Genomic DNA, 18482 nt, shown 5'->3' with positions numbered 1-18482 from the left:
CACTGTAAGCAATCTATCAGAAATACCATTTAACGTTACGCCTAAATATAAAACTAAATAGTAAAAACATTAAGAAATACAGTTTTGTTTTGTTTAGAAAAAATTTCGGAATATTGTCCACTCAAACTGATATTAGCTCATTTAGTTATTTAGCTCGAATAGAATATGCGAAATAGCCCCACTTGATTCCACGTTGCTCAAAGCTACATTGGATAGATGCGGCTCATAACGACGCAAGTTACGTTTAGCTGTGTTGGTGTATGTAACGAGATTCCTTAATATCAATGCGGCAGTTAGGCGTATACTTTTCGTAACCGGACCTTCATTTTCATCCATCAATTCTTTGGGATTCACATAATCCACTGTGTGTCGTTTGATAGCGTGCATAGCTGAACTACCAGTGGCACTGCCAACACCAGTTTGATGTGAACCGGAGGAGGATGACGAAGTCGATGGTGATGGTGAAGCCGAGTTATTGCGTTGCGCCTGCGCTTGAGCTGCCTCTACATTGCGCACGATTGTTACCGGTGCTTGGGTCGGCTGCAGATTTACCGTACCCGTTGCAATGCGTCGTTGCATAGCGGCGCGCAAACTATCGTTTGTTAAGTGTCGATCTATGATGTGCGTCATCAGCGAATAACGTTTTCGTGGTATACCATCGCAAAGGCCAGGCCCCACACCCCATTGGCAAAAAATTTCCGCCGCCGGATCCAGATGGTCCGGACAATGCTGAGAACATGCATGATGCTGTAGGTCGTTAAGTGATTTGTATTTGCGGCGCGGGCAATTACGCCAATCGCAAACGTAAATCCAGTTAGGATCTAAAGGCGGTATTGCTACTCCTGGTGGCAACTGCACTTGTGGCAGCTGTGGCATGGGAGGTGTGGGTTTCGTTAGTGGCATCTGCACTGAATTGGCTGTAGATGGTGGGGGCGGTGTGCTTGAATTTGCCGCCACAGCAGCTGTTGTAGTGGCTGCCGGTGCATTCGTTGTCGTTGTTGCCGTTGATGAATTGTTCATAGTATTTGCAGATTCATTTGATTTCGTTACTTCTTTCTGTGGCTGCGGCTGCTGCTGCTGCTGTGATTGCTGATTGCCAACCATTGGTGGGCGTGTTGTCTGTGTCAGTGGTGGTGGTTCGGAGCAAACTGTTTTGTTGTTAGCAGCTGTTGGAGTTTGTTGTTGTTGTTGAGGTGTGGATGCTCTGACCGGTTGAGCAACCGTTGGTTTGCATGGAATTGGTGACTGTGAAGGTGGTGGTTGTTGAACTACAGTCTGCACAACAGCTTGAGGTTTGGCCGGCAAAGTGGCTTGAATTAAACTGGACTGCTCACTCGTCTGAAAGATACAAATAATGCAAAAATTTATTTTAATTTTTCAAAACAGAATATTAGAGTGGGAGGAGGAGACTATGGCCCCTATTATGAGTTGCTTTCGATCTTCGATATTCGTTGGTTGTCGAAGATCGAAAATCGAATGTCAATTTGGTATTATGAGCGGTGCAACCCTATCGAAATTTTCGTTGTTTACCGAATTTAGAGTCGAATGCAATTTTGCTTTCGATTGTGTAGCGTATTGTGGGAAAACTTGTTAAAATGTAAGTTGTTTGCGATTATTTATTGTTTTATAGTAACCAAATAATAAATATATGCTAATGTTGTTAATATTATGCAGGTCGAAAGTCGTGAGTACCAAACAGCAATTAGAAAGGCTAGTTGCATTAATGGAAGAGAATCCCCAATTCGCAAAAGGGATTTCCACCAAAGTACAAGCAGCGAAAAAATGGGAGGAATTTACAACGGAGCTGAATTGCTTGGGACTACCAGTTAGAACGGCAGCAAAATGGATTAAAGTTAATAATGGATTTTTTTTTGTGATGTTTATAGAAATACATTTTTATTTTCCCTTGGCAAGCATGGGCTGAAAGACGTAGAGGAACTGAAATACATATTTTTTTCGAATGACGATTAATTGAATAAAGAAAATTTATAACAAAAATAAAACAGGAACTGTGGCGTACAGGTTTCTATTTAATACTTTTTAGATTTTTCTATAATATTCTAAGAATTTCATTTTTCATTTCAATATCTTCAGCATCATCCGGAAGTTGAACATTATAAAACAAGCAAATGTTGTGCAAAGCTGCACACACATTAATAATTTGTGTTGCTTTTTTTGGATAATAGTGAAGAGCTTTTGGCTCGGGTGCACTGCTGCAACTGGTTTTCTGTACTGGACAGTAGGTTCATAAACGCCTCTTTAGATAATCTAAAGTTCTTTAAAAAACTGTAAGGAAATTTCTGTAATATTAAATACGTCAACACATTTTGAAAATTCTAAACGTACTCAGTGGAAGCCATTTCTAGGGGGTTGGATGCGCCCCTCAACTGTTTTCTACTTCTAGCTAGTTCCGCTAATCTTTCATCGTCCGATAAATCGTCGAACCACAACTCCGTTGTACTCATTTTCACAAAAAATACTTTTTTTAACTTTTAAAATTGTTGTTAGCAAAGAATTTCCACACAATCGGCTTTTCTTTTATTTTGATTTGCTTTATCAGCTGAGAAAAATTATCTATTGTAAATGCGTCGAGCGATCGAAATTCACAATAGTCCTATTCTTCAACGAATGAGCACCATAATAACAAATGAAAATTCGTTCGATCAGCATATTCGACTATAGTCGAAGATCGAATGTTGCTCATAATAAGGGCCTATGATTCAACTATTATAAAAGGTCGCATTTAAGAAGGACGAAGAAAGGGGAAATTAAAAAATTAAATACCGTTTTTACCAAATGGAAGTAAGAGTTTTGTTTTTAATTAAAGTATAAATAAATATATGGTACGAACGGAAATTTATCAAGGATTAAAAAAAAATCGGAAATTGCAAATTATTGACTCTTCTTCTTCTTCTTAATTGGCGCGATAACCGCTTACGCGATTTTGGCCGAGTTTAACAAAGCACGCCAGTCGTTTCTTTCTCGTGCTAACCGGCGCCAATTGGACGCACCAAGTGAAGCCAAGTCCTTCTCCACCTGATCTTTCCAACGCAGAGGAGGCTTACCTCTTCCTCTGCTACCAACAGCTGGCACCGCATCGAATACTTTCAAAGCCGGAGCGGTTGTATCCATTCGGACGACATGACCCAGCCAACGTAGCCGCTGGATCTTTATTCGCTGCGCTGTGTCTATGACGTCGTAAAGCTCATACAGCTCATCGTTCCATCGTTTGCGATATTCGCCGTTGCCAACGTGCAAAGTTCTAAAAATCTGTCTCTCAAACACTCCAAGCGTCGCTTCATCGGATGTTGTCATCGTTCAAGCTTCTGCGCCATACGTTAGGACGGGCATGATGAGAGCCTTGTAGAGTGTTAGTTTTGTTCGTCAAGAGAGGACTTTACTGCTCAGTTGCCTACTTAGTCCAAAGTAGCACTTGTTGGCAAGAGAGATTCTACGTAGGATTTCAAGGCTGACATTGTTATCGGTGTTAATGCTGGTTCCTAAATAAACGAAGTCTTTTACAACCTCGAAATTAAAGCTGTGTACAGTGACGTGGGTGCCGATACGCGAGTGCGCCGACTGTTTGTTTGAAGACAGGAGGTACTTCGTTTTGTCCTCGTTCACCACCAGACCCATTCGCTTTGCCTCTTTATCCAGTTTGGATTGCGAATATTCAGCTGATATTGAAGTAGAATTAATGGCAACATTTGCAATTTTTCATAAAAATACGGATAATTTTCCACTAAGTCAATACAAATTTTCGTCGGTCATTTCCAATATTCAAATTTTTATCGCAAATATCAAAATAAATGTAAAGAATTGCACAGTTGCTTATGGTTACGGGGAAAAACCAAAATTCAATAGATACACGCGGCTACGTTTATGGTTATGGCGTTATGGCGCGGCACCTATAATCGCTTACGGTGAAGCATAAAACATGACCCATACATGCAAAACAGATTACTCCGGGAACACATACATGCAAAGATGGGGATCGCTGAAGGACAACTGCTATTAGATAGAAAATTTTCGTTATTTTAATTCTTATGCCCCCAACTTACGAGGCTAAAAAACCCGCATGCGTACTCTCTTATGGTGATTGCTTATCATCCGACGAAAAGTACTCGCCTTTTAATTTTGGCTGTTTACTAACAAGAAAAAATAAATACCACAATCAAAAGTTGCCGGCCACGTGAACCTCAAGTTCAGTTTAAAATAATAATAACATCACTGCCTTAAATCACCAAAATAGAGCCCTTCTAAAGAGCGCAAACACTCACCTTCTGTGGTTGCGGCTGCAAGGTGAATTTCTGCTGAATAAGCGAGGGATGCTGTTGTTGTTCTATGACAGTGCGTATTTGCTGTGCTTGCTGTTGTTGTTGGGGTAAAACTTGTTTTGTTATGATCGTTTGCGAATTTAATTGACTTTGTTGCGATGGCGGCGGCGCTTGAGTGATTACCGTCTCCTTAATTTCAATAGCTCGCCCACCCAGTATCATCTGCCTTTTCTCCGACGGCCCTGATATGATGTGCTGTTGTATTATCGACTGATGTTGTTGCAGTTGCGGTATTTGAATGGGTGGTGGTGGCGGTGCCAAGGCTGGTGGAGTCTGCACAATAGAAACCGTCTTTCCTAAGCGCGAAATCGTCGCCGATGGATGTTGAAGGGCTGCTGTCTGTACGGACGTTGCAGGCATTTGAGGTTGGTGTAGTTTGATAGTAGCTGGAATATGATTGAGTTGTGAGAGCAAAGACGGCGAGATCTGTCCTGTTGCGGGCTGTGTAGGAGCCATAGTTGTCGCTTGAGATGTTAATATTTGATGACGCTGTAGCAGCTGATTGTTGGTGGATACACTTGTTGCTATGCCACCACTGGAAACTGGCACATGTTGAATATGTGTAGCCGTGCCTGTTTGTGGATTTATGAAAATTTGCTGTGTTGTGGGAACAGGCAGAGCGGGTTGTGGGCGCTGCGTCACGAGCACTTGTTGACCTTGCGACGTTGTCATTATCACTTTTTGTGGCCCCCCACCGATGAGTTGTGGTTGCGGTTGGTGCGTTTGTTGACCAGGCATTGTTTGTTGTTGTAAAATAATAATTGTTTTTGCCCCAACCGATTGCTGTTGCGGTGTCTGTGTGACCAATACTGTTTGCTGTGGCGGTGGTGGTGGTGGCTGCGCCTGTTGTGCCACAAGATAAGTTTGACCCTGTTGATTTGTGGCAAGAACGTACTGTGTTGGCTGTTGTTGCGGCATTGCCTGCGGTACGTTTTGTGTGATGACTTGTTGTATTAGCTGTTGTGGTTGCGTTTGTTCCAACGTCTTCTGTTGCAGAATAACCGGTACAGTCTGCAGACCCTGCTCGGTTTTTATAGTAGCCATGGCTGTGGGCATCTGTGTTGGTGGCGCAACACCACTATGTGTGGTCAACTTCAGTTGAGGTGGCTGGTTCGTCTGGAAGACAAGCTGTCGCTGTACACCCTGAACTGTGGCCTGTTGAATTTTAGCTGGAATTAAAATTTGCTGCTGTTGCAAGGGTTCAGTAAATGTTGACTGTGTCGTGGACGTAGATGTTGATGGCGCGGTTGATGTAGCTGGCAGCGGCGGTATGTCTTCGAGATCCTCATCTTCAAGTATGGACGCAGCCATCTCGGCGTATAAATTGGCAGCGTTCTTCGACGGCGTCACTTGCACGTCCTCTTTGCCAATCAAGGGGTCCAAAGCGAGTCGTTTTGCAGGCTCAGTGCTGTCTTCAATTTTCCTTTTAATGATGGTAGCGGGTATTGTTGGCTCACCACCCTTTTTGTCGAGTATTTCTACCAACATCTGATTGGCAATAATCACTGGTCGTCCATTGGAGTCTTTGGCAACATTATTGCCACTAAGTGGTGCCAAGGGTGGTGGTGTAGATTCGAGAATGGGCTTCTTTTCCAATGGAGTTTGTGGGTTCAGCGGTTTAATGGTGGTCTGTCCAACCTTTACAGATGCATTTTGCATCAGTGGATTATTCACCAATGCACTTATTGCAGTACTGGCTACTTTAATAGGTTGCTGCGCAAGGGCGTTTGCCGGCGACTGTGAGCTAGTAGCGGTGGTATTCAACTCCTTTTGATTCTTCTGCTGACGCTGCGTCACTTTGTTGGCTAACAAGCTTTTGATTAGAGAGGAAGAGGGTTGCGCACTTGTATCGGTGGCTTGTGGCAAAGCCAATGAGGGAGTAACTGCAGTGATTCCAGTTCCTCCGGACTGTACTATTAATAAGGGTGCACCACTATGACTTGTGATGCTGGAAGTTGTTGTTGCTGCTGCTCCAGTAGACACTTCCTCATTAAAATTTTGCTCTGGATTTGTTGGTTCTTGTGTAGCTGTCGAAATACTGCTATTAGATGCAGATGAGGACGTTGACACTTCCGTGGAAGTTACAGGAGTTTCTTGCTGCACCTTGGACTTCTTTTTCAATTTGCGTGCAGACGTTGGAGCTGCGGCGGTGTTATCATTCCCAGGAGGTTTTGTTGCCAATTTGATATCCAGTGGCTTAGGTTGGATTGGCAGAGTTTTAGATGATTGTATTGGTAGAGGTTGTGCGCGCAAACGTATACCGACGTAATGCATTCCTGGCAAATCAGAGCCATCGCTGCGGCGCACAGACATGGGCCCCACACTGCCATTGTAAATTAAGCGCACAAGACGCGGAAATTGCATATGATTCACCACTGAGTGCTTACCGAACTTTTGACAATGTGTTAAATACATGCGGTACAGTTCCTGCTGTTCGACATGACTCTCTGGGCTTGGGGCACGTTCGAAGGTAGCTCCCAACCATGCCAATGCGTATTGTTCGTCTTCGTGTGTGAAGTTTTGCGGCGGATTAGTTGGCGCTTGTGTTGGCGTCGATGTGTGCTGCTGCGATGTGCCCGGTTGTTGTTGTTGCCCTGCTGTAACTGATTGCGCAGTAGCAGCTGGTTCACTGGTCTGTGTTGGCAGTTTTTGATTTTGGCCAGAATCTACTGCGGCTGGTGGTAATTGTACTGTAGGTAACTGTGGATTTGGCATTGCCGGAGAAGCAATGTATGTGGGTAGTATTACTGGTGTAGGGACAGGCGGTTGGGGTGCCGGCAATTGTGTTGGTAATGCGAGTACATGTGTGGGTGGCTTCTGAATTACTGCAGCATTTTGTAGATTGGCGATATTTTGCGCCACAATAGGTAACATATTACCTGGCACAGTTTCCACAACTCTCATTAAGATACAACCATCTGGCCCGTATGATTGGGCCTCGACGGTGATCAGTGAGACTAGTTGGTCGACAATGCCACGCACTTGCATTATAAAATGACAAGATCGAGTACCCATTGACGTCAGCGCATAAATGGCTTCCAGCGTAAATATGAGTAGCATAATGTCATTTAGACTTAGAAACTGGCATACCGTTTCATAAAATTGTTGATTCATATACTTATTTATGTGGTCCTCATTGCTATCCTTTTGACACAACTTATACAATATCTCCAAACTATTTATAATGACTCCACGATCCATGCTTTCAATGCCGTCACATAGCGTTACCAGTAGACTGCGCGAGACATCGTCCGTAGCGGGATCTGAGAGTTCAATTTCAGTGGCTATATTTCCAGCGATATCCAGTATTTGATTGTGCAGATTGCCCCAGCGTATGTTGGCGCCCATCACTATGAAGCGCAAGAAGGCTCGGCTCTTTGCAAAAACTGGCAAATTTTCTTCAAAAAAACTGATATTTCTAAATATAGCCACAATTTGTTGAACGCGTTGGCCCACATATTCCTGTGTGCCCTCTCCACGCCCCAAATTCAAGAACTCAAAATCGCTGGAATCTTCGTAACATGATAACTTTTTGGAATCCATAGCTGCATCTTCATCAGCTATGAGTCCAGCTTCGCGCATAGCCTGCTCATCTGTATACAAATCCAAAATCTGTGGCTTGTCGTGTAACAAATCGCGCCAAAATTCGAAAAGGGAATTTTCACGTACTTGTGTATAAACGTGTTGGAACAGTTTTCGCAATGTGTAGTCCGTAAAGACGCCAGTGTGGGCGAGCAGTACATCCAAGAGTTTGGGATACTCGTTTAACTTTAATGTCTGCTTGCTTTCATTTGCCATTAACGAACACACATTAATGGCGAAGTCTTGCTCATTGGGAAGTGGTGATATAAGCGACAGCATTATCTTTTCATATGGTGATGGTTTGTGCAAATCGGTAGACAGCTTATATGTACGTCGACGATCCATATTCACAACATGTTGGCGGTAATTGTATGACATCGGCACGGTATTAACACTTGCAGTTGCCGTACTGCTTGAATATATAGACGTAGGGTAGCGGCTACGTGAACGACCACCTCCCTCCATGGCGTCAACGGATTCAAGTGCTTCCAACTTGTCTGGATCTTCGCCAAAAAAGGTCTGTCGTTCATACTTTTCCAGACAGCGCCTGTAAATGTACTTCACTGCTGCCGTAGCGTTTACACATTTGTCGCGTATTCCTAACACCGGCAAAACCTCGTCCCACTCGTCGCGCTGATTTACCTTGTTGAAACCGCCGCGCTCAGTAACTTCGCTGTAAAGCTTGTGTAAATCCACCTCGCGTCCGCTAATTTTAGGTGCATGCATTATAGGCGTTCTATTCACAATTGAAATTTTTGATATTAATTTGTGAGAATGAAATATTATGCCGATAATTGTACTTACGCACGACGCTCGTGGAACTGCTGTACGTCGCGATAAAATTCGTCTGGGGGTTTGGGCAATGCCTTTCCTTTTGTAACAATGGTATTTGCTGCAGTAGAATTTGTGGTGAGATCGGAATTTGTTGCTGGTGTGTTCATGGTTTGCGAACTTCGTGCACGGATTGGTGTTCCGCTAACGCCTGTAAGTGTATTTGAGACTGCATTGTCAACTACCTCCGGCGCGTTGTTGGCATCAGCCCCAATAGGCATCGCGTTTTTCAATACGTCTGACATAGACATAATGAATTTCAATACAACCCACTTAACTTTGCTAGATCTTTAACTTTTCAGAAATTTTAACATTCAAATAGGTAATAAATAAATTAAAAACGCGGAAAAATTAACTTCTATAGACTTTACTAATCAACTGCGTTGCCAACTATAGAGACTTAAAACAAGCCGCAGGGATGATTTAAAACTGAATATACTAATAGTGCGGTTATCGACGATGGCATCACAGCATTTCCATCAGCAACACGCATTCGATGAAACTTTAACGCGCAGCGTCAAGATCTTCTGTAGTTCTCGATGCAATTAGTTTTTCTTGTTTATTACTTGAGCTTTGACAAGATTATTTACATCGCTGTGATGTCATCTCGGTGAGAAATATAGACTACGGCGGCCGCCGTAGACGAATGGGTTTTGTGCGTGATTACCATTCGGAATTCACAGAGAGAACGTTGGTTCGAATATCGAAGAAATACGAAAATTAAGGAAAACATTTTTCTAATAGGGGTCGCCCCTCGGCTCGGCCAATCACCCCAAAAAAAGGGTGTACGCGCCAATTATATATATATATGTATTTATTTTAGGAAAACTTTTTGCACTCGTTAAATTCTGTCAATAGAGAACTGGTGGTAAGATGTCCACATAAACGTGCCATATTCTAATGTAGATCGAACAAAACCAGTAAATAGCCACTTAAAGGTACAAAGGTCGAGCTATTTCTTCTTATACAACCAAGAACAGGGTACGCTTCAGATAGAGTAAAGTCTATATTACTTAGTAATGTAAAACGCATAACTAAACACCTAGATCTTTGATTTCTTCAACAGATTGAAGAAAATTATTTTTGAGCAACACTTGCAACACACACATTGTGGCACACCCCCACGTCTTATGTGGCATGTCAGTCAACCTACTTCTGCTGTAATGGGCGAAACGTATTCAGTTCGTTTGTTTTGTATTGCAAAGGAAACTGACATCAGACTTGTCAAAATCGCGAAAAATAAAGAAACTGTTTTTTAATGGCGCCACCAAGGTACTCAATTCGCCTTGGTATCAGAGTCTTGAAGCAAATTCATATGGGGCGACTTTGCTAGTGCAACAACAAGATTTGCAAGCATTTTGCTTTTGAAGTTGAGAATGTAAGTAATAAATAAGGCAGCAACGAAGTGCAGGTCACTATGACATCCAAACCAAGAAGAAAAAGAAAACAAATCGGCGGTTAAAGTGTGAAAATTGAGTTGTCAACCTACGAAATGACAGTTGATGTTAAGACAGTGATGGCAAGAAATTCCGTACCCCAGATATCTTTTAACAGTGAAATTCGCAGTCTCTACCCGATATTTCTGTTTTAGCACACGCTTTTTAAAATAATCCAAGGCGCATTCATTAAAGGTGATGGCACTAGACCAACAACCATGTTTTGATTGCCAAAGCAAAGTATTGGGAAAGTAGAAAACAAATAATGAATTCGCCTTGTTTCACTCTGAGCTGACAGCGCCATGGACACGGCGAAGGAAAAAAAACCAAATCAGCTGATTTACCGATACCACCTTTAATAGATTTGCCTTGAATTAATCTATACACACCAAGGTGGATTTACTAAGGTGACAGCATTCACCCAGCTGAATTTTTCGCCGTAGGTATGGCTTACGTCAAAATGATATGCTTTGTTTGTATGTATTGGTATGTTCACATTCGTATGTTTACATTTGATTACTGATTTTGACGTGATGCTTGGACCAAACGCAACAACAAATACAAGTAGGGTTTTACTTATATGTGTTTGCTGTCACCTGTATTAAATTCGCCTTGATACACACCAAATATTCATTGTAGGCCAGCAACACACTAAAGACATTTTTTTGCTTTCGCAAATAGTGACCGAGTGGTGACATTCGCTACGGTGACATGCGGCAAGATTATTTTTAACAAGAATTGGATGGACTTGAGATCTATTGGTTATAAAAAACTAGAGCTACATGTCACACAGCTGGTGAACAAATCAGGTCTATTGGTCGTAAAGTTCAGTAATCGCGTAATTTTGCGAAATGGTCTGACCGACTGAATTTGCTGCTTATGCAATTTAACGTCGATTTTATATTTTTTTTTCTTGGGATTTGGTAATTTGAGTGCTAAAATTATCTGTTTTCTGCTGTTGTGTTGTTTATTGTTTTTGTTTTTTTTTTTTCAAATTCTGATAGCAATTCTGTCATTCAAACCACTAAACCACCTAACTGCAAAAAGTATATGCAGGCTGTTGTTATGGTGAGTTCCTTGTACAGATTCCAGGAATCCAATTAGCGCTTCCGCACCATTGCCACATTCTTGCTACCAACAAGTTATACGGTTATTATTTAGCGACAATATCCAGTCTGTGCGGTTGAGAGACCTGATGAGGTTATTTACGTCTAAACCGGCCAGCTTTTCGAGGTTTTCAAAAGGCGGGTTGCCAAGGGTTACAATCCTCGCTTTCGACAAGGCAGGGCATTCACAGAGGAAGTTGAAGATAGTTTCCTTTTTCTCAGGTTGATACCAACTATGGCAGTATATATTCTTAGGGATACACATTTTGGCTGCCTGCTCTCTTATGTAGCAAAAGCCAGTTATTACTGTCGTGAGTCTGCAGGCATCCCTTCGTTTGTTGTAGTTGTAGCAGCATAAACATTCCCCCTACCTACATACGGGGAATGCTGCTGGAGTGACAGTCCTTGGCCGGATATACAATACATCCGGGTCGTTTCGGTAACGTAGAACCGACTGTCGTGGAAACGCATCCCTTCGTTTCGTATTGGTCAGTGTCGACGATTGTTTGTGGGTCATAACATTCTGCTAACTTTGCATGTTGTCTGGTCTCTCCATATACAGCAGATTTCGAGCAGATTGTATTCTTGACTGCACACGATTCTGCAAGAATATTATTCAGTTCGTCCACTTTTTCTTTTCCTTCAATGCTCCGATGTTCCGGGACCCAGATTAAGGTAACGTTTAAGGTTTATTCTCATGCTGGTAAGACTATTTCTGCTTTGTGCCATCAGTTTAGATTGTAGTGTCGAAGTTGTCACCCTGGGACGATGTAAACAGACCTCCCCGAGATGAACTGATTTCGACGCAATAACAGCCTGGCATAACCATAAGTTTTTTCTGTCCAGCGACCCACTTCATTTAACCTAAATGCTCTCTCTCCATGCGCTGGATATGGAGATCTACGGGAATATCATGTGTTAATGCATTACGAATCACGCTAGTAAATGATCTAGATGCACCGACCGTAATTCCACAGGCTGATCTTTGCATTCTGCTAAGCAGCTTGATATTGTCATTTCTTACAGAAGCCTTTCATCAAACAACAGATCTGTAAGATAAAATTGGTCGCATATCTGCCTTATACAGCCAGAAAGTGCACTTAGCTGGAATACCCCCTTTTCTTCCAAGCATACGCTTGCAGGCATAAAGAGCAATTTCTGCTTTTCTTACCCGTTCTTCATCATTCAGTTTCCAGCTCAGTTTGTAGTCCAAGATTACTCCAAGTACTTTGCGCTGGATGAAATTGGGAGAGTTTGTCCATTGATTAGTGGTAGAGTAAAATTATGTACCTTGTATCTAATTCTAAAAATCATGAGTTCTTTTTTACGTGGGTTCAAACTTAAGCCACAGTCTGTAGCCTAAGAGGTGAGCTCACTTAGAAGCCTATGCTTTTTTTTGTGCGGATGAGGGGGTTGAAAATGTTAATGCATCATCAAAGCTGCAGTCGCAGCAATGGTATGTCCGGATACTAAAAAACTCTCCCTCGTGAATGATCCCACTGATCGTGTTAGGAATCAGTCTTGATGCTTTACCATTACATCATCAGCGTACGCCACCACATTTACCCCAACTCAATCAAATTTAATCTAGAGTCTGCTTATCACACATAACCTAAGAAATGGCGATAACACCCCTATCTGTGGAGTTTCCCTACTGACCCTCTTCGTTTTGTTGGTATTTCCCATATTAGCTCTGATTATCCCCTGTTTCTAGTACAGAGATGACCCAATTACAAGTCTATCAACGCCCGTTGCATTGTATCATTGCTAACGTTATCAAAAGTGCCGTTATGAAGTGCTGCCTCCATAGATTTGCCTTCAAGATACGCATGTTGTGCACTTCATATACCAGAACTCTCCAATGAGATTCTTAGGTGTATATCCAAAATACTTTCAAAAGATTTTAACAGGAAAGAAGGGAGACTGATTGGTTTAAAATCCTTCGTTGATTCATGCCCCCTCCTACTTACATACTTTTGGTATGAATACGATCTGAACTGTCTCCAACTGTCTGTAATGTGGACTAAGTTTAAACAACTTTGAAAATTTCCACTAGCCATGGTAGGATATAGTCCTGGGTTTCCTGTAGGTAGGTAGGTAAAATGGTACTCCCAAGTAGCACTAAAGCGCCGTTTTGATACCATTCTACGGCCTCCAACAGATAGATATCTACAGCCAGCCAGAGCTGTTTATATAATGGAGAAGATTGATGACATTTAGGCTGGCACTGCCCCAGGCTGTCGAAGAAAGGAGCACCCAGTGACCTTAATCGTCCAGCTGCCGCACCCGGACAGTTACAGAGAAAGTAACCAACAGTCTCCTTCTCTGAAAGGTCCCCACAACTTCTGCAATCGTAAACCTAGCTTATCCGCGTGTGTACTGATCGTTTCTTGTAACATCTTTGGACTAATCCCATCACTCATTCTATGTTTTATTTAAATATTACACAACAAATTTTATGTCTCGCTGGAAAAGTCCTTTACTTTCGGGACAGACTAGCAAGTACAGCACTCAAACACAATTATGTCCATTGTACTGCACTCGGATTCCCTTTTTAATTTTCTTTAAATCTGCTCGACCTCCGAAGAAATCTGAATAGATCTTGTGGTGCTAAGGAGCCAAGGTGGTCACTTCTTAACACATCAATGCCAAAGACATCAAGCCTGATTCGAGCGAAGGCCGGGCAGACGCACAGAAAGTGGTCCACCGTCTCATCTTGCTCTCCACATGCTGGGCAGAGTACACTGTCTGAGATGCCCACCTTTTCCATGTGCTATAGAAAGTGGCCCGTCATCAGTCCAACCAGCTGCCTACAGTCCCCTCTGCTTAGTGACAGGAGGAGCTGCGACAGTCGGTCGGACATGACAGGTAACATCTGCAGTCTCTCAGCCTGCCAAGCTCGCTTGTGGGTTAGAGTAACCTTGGCTTTTATGGCTGCAGAAGGGAGCAAGGGAGTGACAGAACGGGCTCCGGGTCAAGGAAGTTGGCCTCAGAGCCCAAGGCAAAGTCCTTTATATAATATGTACAATACGAGTACTTACGTGTTATCAGTTGGCCAAGAAAAATTAAACACATTTCATAGGCAATTTTAATAGTATTTTTACATTTTTTTAGTATTATTTATTGTTAAATTTATTGCATGCACAAAAATGTTAATCTTTTCATATACTTTTTTTTTGGTTGTTTATATTCTAATATATTTTCTTCATATCTATTATTTAGTTAATGTGTATGTATGTTTAACGTTTATGTATGTACTCGCATGTATGTTCTTCTATTATTTTATTTGTTTCTGCACTCTTAGTGTGTTTTTTATAACTAATTTTAATTATATAGCATTTTTTTTATTTTTTCTACAAATGTTTGGTATTTTTCAAGTTTTTATTTTTAATTTTTTGTTTGTTCTCGCTCTTTTTGCATGCACTGTAACGCCAGAAATTTTACATCTATCGCTATGGGCCTTAATATAAAAACTAGTAATTCTACAAACATACATTTTAATAGTAAACTACATTTGTATGTATTGCTCAGCTGGTCTAGCATTTTGCAGATGCAAATTATGGCTGTAGTCGAACAAACCAAATAAAAAAATTCAGAAAATGTGTAAATTATGCGCAGCGCGAGCATCTGGTCATATATGTATGTAAATTAGTTGATTTTTTCAAAAATTATTAACAAACTATAAAAATATTTATTTTGCTGTGCGAGTTCGCTTTTGATTGCTTAAGAATTTCGGCTCTTATTTTCTTAGTTAATTATTTTTTGTACATACGATTTTAGTTTTTTTAATTTTCAACGTTTTTTTGCAAAGTCCTGTTATTCTTATTTAGAGCCTTTTATTTGCTTTGCTTCCACTTCGAAACGTCATAATTCGCTGGAACTATAGAAAAGTGGCCTCTGTTAAATGAAAAAGATAAAATGAGCATAAAACATTTTACAACCACATGCATACTAATATAAGTATGTATGCACACGCACATATCTACATACATATGCGAGTTTGTATTTGCAAAATTATTTTCGTGTGTTATTAGAATTTCACTTCCTTGCAGTAAATTCAGTTATTAAGAGACTATTCTTAAGTATTTATTATGACACACAATAACGATTACTTGGTATTAAATACATACATACGTACAGTGAAACCTGTTTATTTGCAACCATGGAATACAAAAAAAAAAAAAATTACTTCGAAATTAGAAGGTATACAGAATATCAAGCAAATATAATCTGGCATTGGACGTTTCATGAGTTAATGCGGGTCGCGTCTTCTTGAATACACTGCACCTCGAAAGGGGACAAATAAATCCGTAAAAATTAAAAATAAACGTGTTAATGCTTGCCGTTTGAATTTTCTTTGAGAGTTTTTTGTCTTGATGCCACCTAATAAATTTATTCTATGGCCAAAAAATTAGATAGTTGTTTTGTATTTAATACCAGTGTCATTAACGCTTTGAAAATTACCTTTGAATTTCCATGAAGTGGACTTCTCCGTACACTTGGTATAAAATGTTTACCAATCCCTAACATTTAATCTCCTCTTTTAACTCCCTGTCACAAATGTCCAAAAAATTAAACCCTGTGGTTCATTTGAATGGGGTTGCCATAAGAAAACTTTTTTTGGAGACATATTTGTCTATTAGATATTATTTCTTAATGGAGTTTAGGGTCATGCCAGGGCAATCTTTCTAAGGAGGCAAGATTGGAAGGGGGGGGGGGGGGGGCGGCGGTTCTGCACCTCGAGAGTCAGAGCAGGGGTCTCTAAATCAGCCAATTTAGCTATTTCCTTAAAATAGTCGAATAATGGTAGTGTTTTTAACGCAGAAGTCTTTGCGATCCTGCAGGCATGCAAATGAAGAAGCAATGGAGATATTAACGATTTCTTCCGCCACGGTGCAGATCCAAATTAGTCAAATCCTGTGAGGCGGAGATCAAATCTCTTGGGTGTGCTGGTAACATTTCTCTGATCTGGGTTCAAGGACATAGGAACATAGAGGTAAATGAAATTGCTGATGAGCTTGCCAGGAAGGGGACTGAATTGGTGTCAGCGACCTCCAACACCCGGCCATCGGCATTCCCCTCACTGTTGTTAAAGGAAAGTTGCAACTTACCATTTTACCCCCGTTGCAAAAGCTGTGGGGACCTTTCAGAGAAGTAGACTGTTGAGCACTTTCTCTCTATATGTTCGGGTTTGGCAACTAGACGATTACGGTCACCGTTATATCAACAGCTCTGGTTGGCTGTACGTATCTGCCTGTTGGAGGTTTCATAATGGCATCAAAACGGTTCTTTAGTGCTACTTGGGGAGGGCCAGAGTGGTACTTCAATCATTTCACTTACCTTCCTACTAATCTTTATTGTACCTGTCTTTAGAAGTATTTGCCCGAGTCTCGCATACTACAATAGCATACTAGAAAATAACATATTCAGAAGACAGAACAAGTTTTTTTTCCAACAACATTACTTATTGGCTAGTGATGACAAACTTTTAAATACATTTCTGACACCCGACTTTTGATGGTAGAACAATTGAACACTCTATTTGTAGTAGAATGGTTTCTTTAATGGATTCGATCATTTTTACTTACTTCATTTCTTCGTGACTGGCGCTAAACCCACCAATAAATTTTTCCATTCCGTTCTAGCTGACGAAATATTTCCTCTTGTCAAAAAAATAGTCAGCGCACAGGAGTCTTGCTACTCTTGAACCTTTGTCAGTTTCAATTTTGAAGTAATGGAAGACTTCGTTAATAATGTCCTCCTTGAAATCCAATAAAGAATCTCTTACCAACAAGAGTTATTTTGAACTATGTAGACAATTGAGCAATAAAATCAGCTTCTCATGAACAAAAATGACACAACGTCTTTCATTATGACCGTCCGATTGCATGGCGCAGAAGTTTGGCCGATGACAGCATTGAATTAGGCGGTTTTTAGGGTGTTCGAGATAATGATTATGCAGAATACTTCTGCGCTGGAACGGTGGAATGGCGGCTGACGGTTAAGCTATAAAAATGAAGCTACAACTTTACACACTTGGATCAACGCACTAAATGCGTGTGTGGAGTTGAGGCATGCTCCTCCCTCGACTGATCTAGTAACCGAAGCTAGTCCAAACAAGTGTCTGACGTTGCTACAATACCATATGCTCTAAGTAGCAACTAACTGAGTTTAAGAGTGAGCTAATGTGAGAAATCCAGTGCTGGCCAGTGCAGCAAGGCCAGTTGCAATTGCTCAATAGAAAGTGCGGCTTGAACCAGCCTATTGCTCCAATACTGACGGCTTGACTAAAGCCTTTAAAAAGAACTTACACGAATTCGGCAGTGTGGAAATGAAAAACCCAGCGTGTAAATGCCGCTCAAATGAACCAATTGAATGCCATGCTCAAGTAAAATTAAAGCATGATATTCCAGCTGATTAGCTCACTTGTGTAATAACTGTCACGGAGGTTAATATCTACTCCAACAGCCAAGGGGCAATCAGGGCCCTGGGCTCAATGATGGTGCACTTAAAACTGGTTGCGGAATGACTTCGATATAAGACTCATCTGTGTACCTGGTCATAGCGACATTGCAGAAAACTGCGAGGCAGATAAGTTGGCTAGACAAGGGACCTGTGATGTTGTTAACTCGAGAAAAGGGGATTGGAATCCCGTTGAATACCAATGCTCTGCTTCTGGAGAGGTGGGCTTCGCGTCAACTCAGCGAGCGCTGGGCAAGTACACAAAGTTGTAAGGCGGCGAAATCTTTTTGGCCACAAGTGGATCAGAGGCGTTTGAGGGATCTTCTGAGATTAAGAAATTCTCAACGCTCGAATTTCGTGGTATACATGCTGTAAGACTCAGCATCACTCCGAGTTCTTTTTGCTTTCGCAGGGCTAAGACTTAAGTATATATCTTGGCTTTCATCTCTTGATGATATTAAAGACCTGATATACTTGGAAGCGGCTAACCCCACCGTATATCAGTTGTTGTCTTTAAATACATATCCCAAAAATTTTTTGGAAAATCAACGTGGTTTTTAAGATACTTAAAATTTTCTTTTTAATCATACCAAAGTTCAATGCGCTATAAAACCGCATACTCGAAATTTTTCTAAAAATTAGTAGTTTAAATATTTTTTATTACTAGCCAAAAGAAAAGGCTTTTTAAAATAAAGGAAGTCTAAATTTATGTAATTTAAAAAATTTTA

General features: G+C 41.2%; 1 protein-coding gene across 1 annotated transcript; it reads right to left on the bottom strand.

Moving 5' to 3' along the window:
- Nucleotides 1-100: 100 nt before the first annotated feature.
- On the bottom strand, nucleotides 101-9045 carry LOC129245274 (AT-rich interactive domain-containing protein 2). The gene is made up of 3 exons (XM_054883353.1): nucleotides 8724-9045; nucleotides 4281-8655; nucleotides 101-1338 (listed from the first exon to the last, which is right to left on the bottom strand). The coding sequence occupies exons 1-3, from the start codon at nucleotides 8999-9001 to the stop codon at nucleotides 142-144; spliced, it is 5850 nt and encodes a 1949-aa protein (XP_054739328.1). The 5' UTR covers nucleotides 9002-9045; the 3' UTR covers nucleotides 101-141.
- Nucleotides 9046-18482: the final 9437 nt, after the last annotated feature.

The sequence above is a fragment of the Anastrepha obliqua genome, chromosome 1, assembly GCF_027943255.1.
Source record: "Anastrepha obliqua isolate idAnaObli1 chromosome 1, idAnaObli1_1.0, whole genome shotgun sequence".
NCBI classification, from domain to species: domain Eukaryota; kingdom Metazoa; phylum Arthropoda; class Insecta; order Diptera; family Tephritidae; genus Anastrepha; species Anastrepha obliqua.
This window is presented reverse-complemented; position numbering and strand designations above follow the sequence as displayed.

Coding starts and splice junctions, on each gene's coding strand:
- LOC129245274 (XM_054883353.1), bottom strand. CDS start 9,001: ATGTCTATGTCAGACGTATTGAAAAACGCGATGCCTATTGGGGCTGAT. Junction 8,656..8,723: donor CAGTTCCACGAGCGTCGTGC/GTAAGTACAATT, acceptor AATTGTGAATAG/AACGCCTATAATGCATGCAC. Junction 1,339..4,280: donor TGCAGCCGCAACCACAGAAG/GTGAGTGTTTGC, acceptor TGTATCTTTCAG/ACGAGTGAGCAGTCCAGTTT.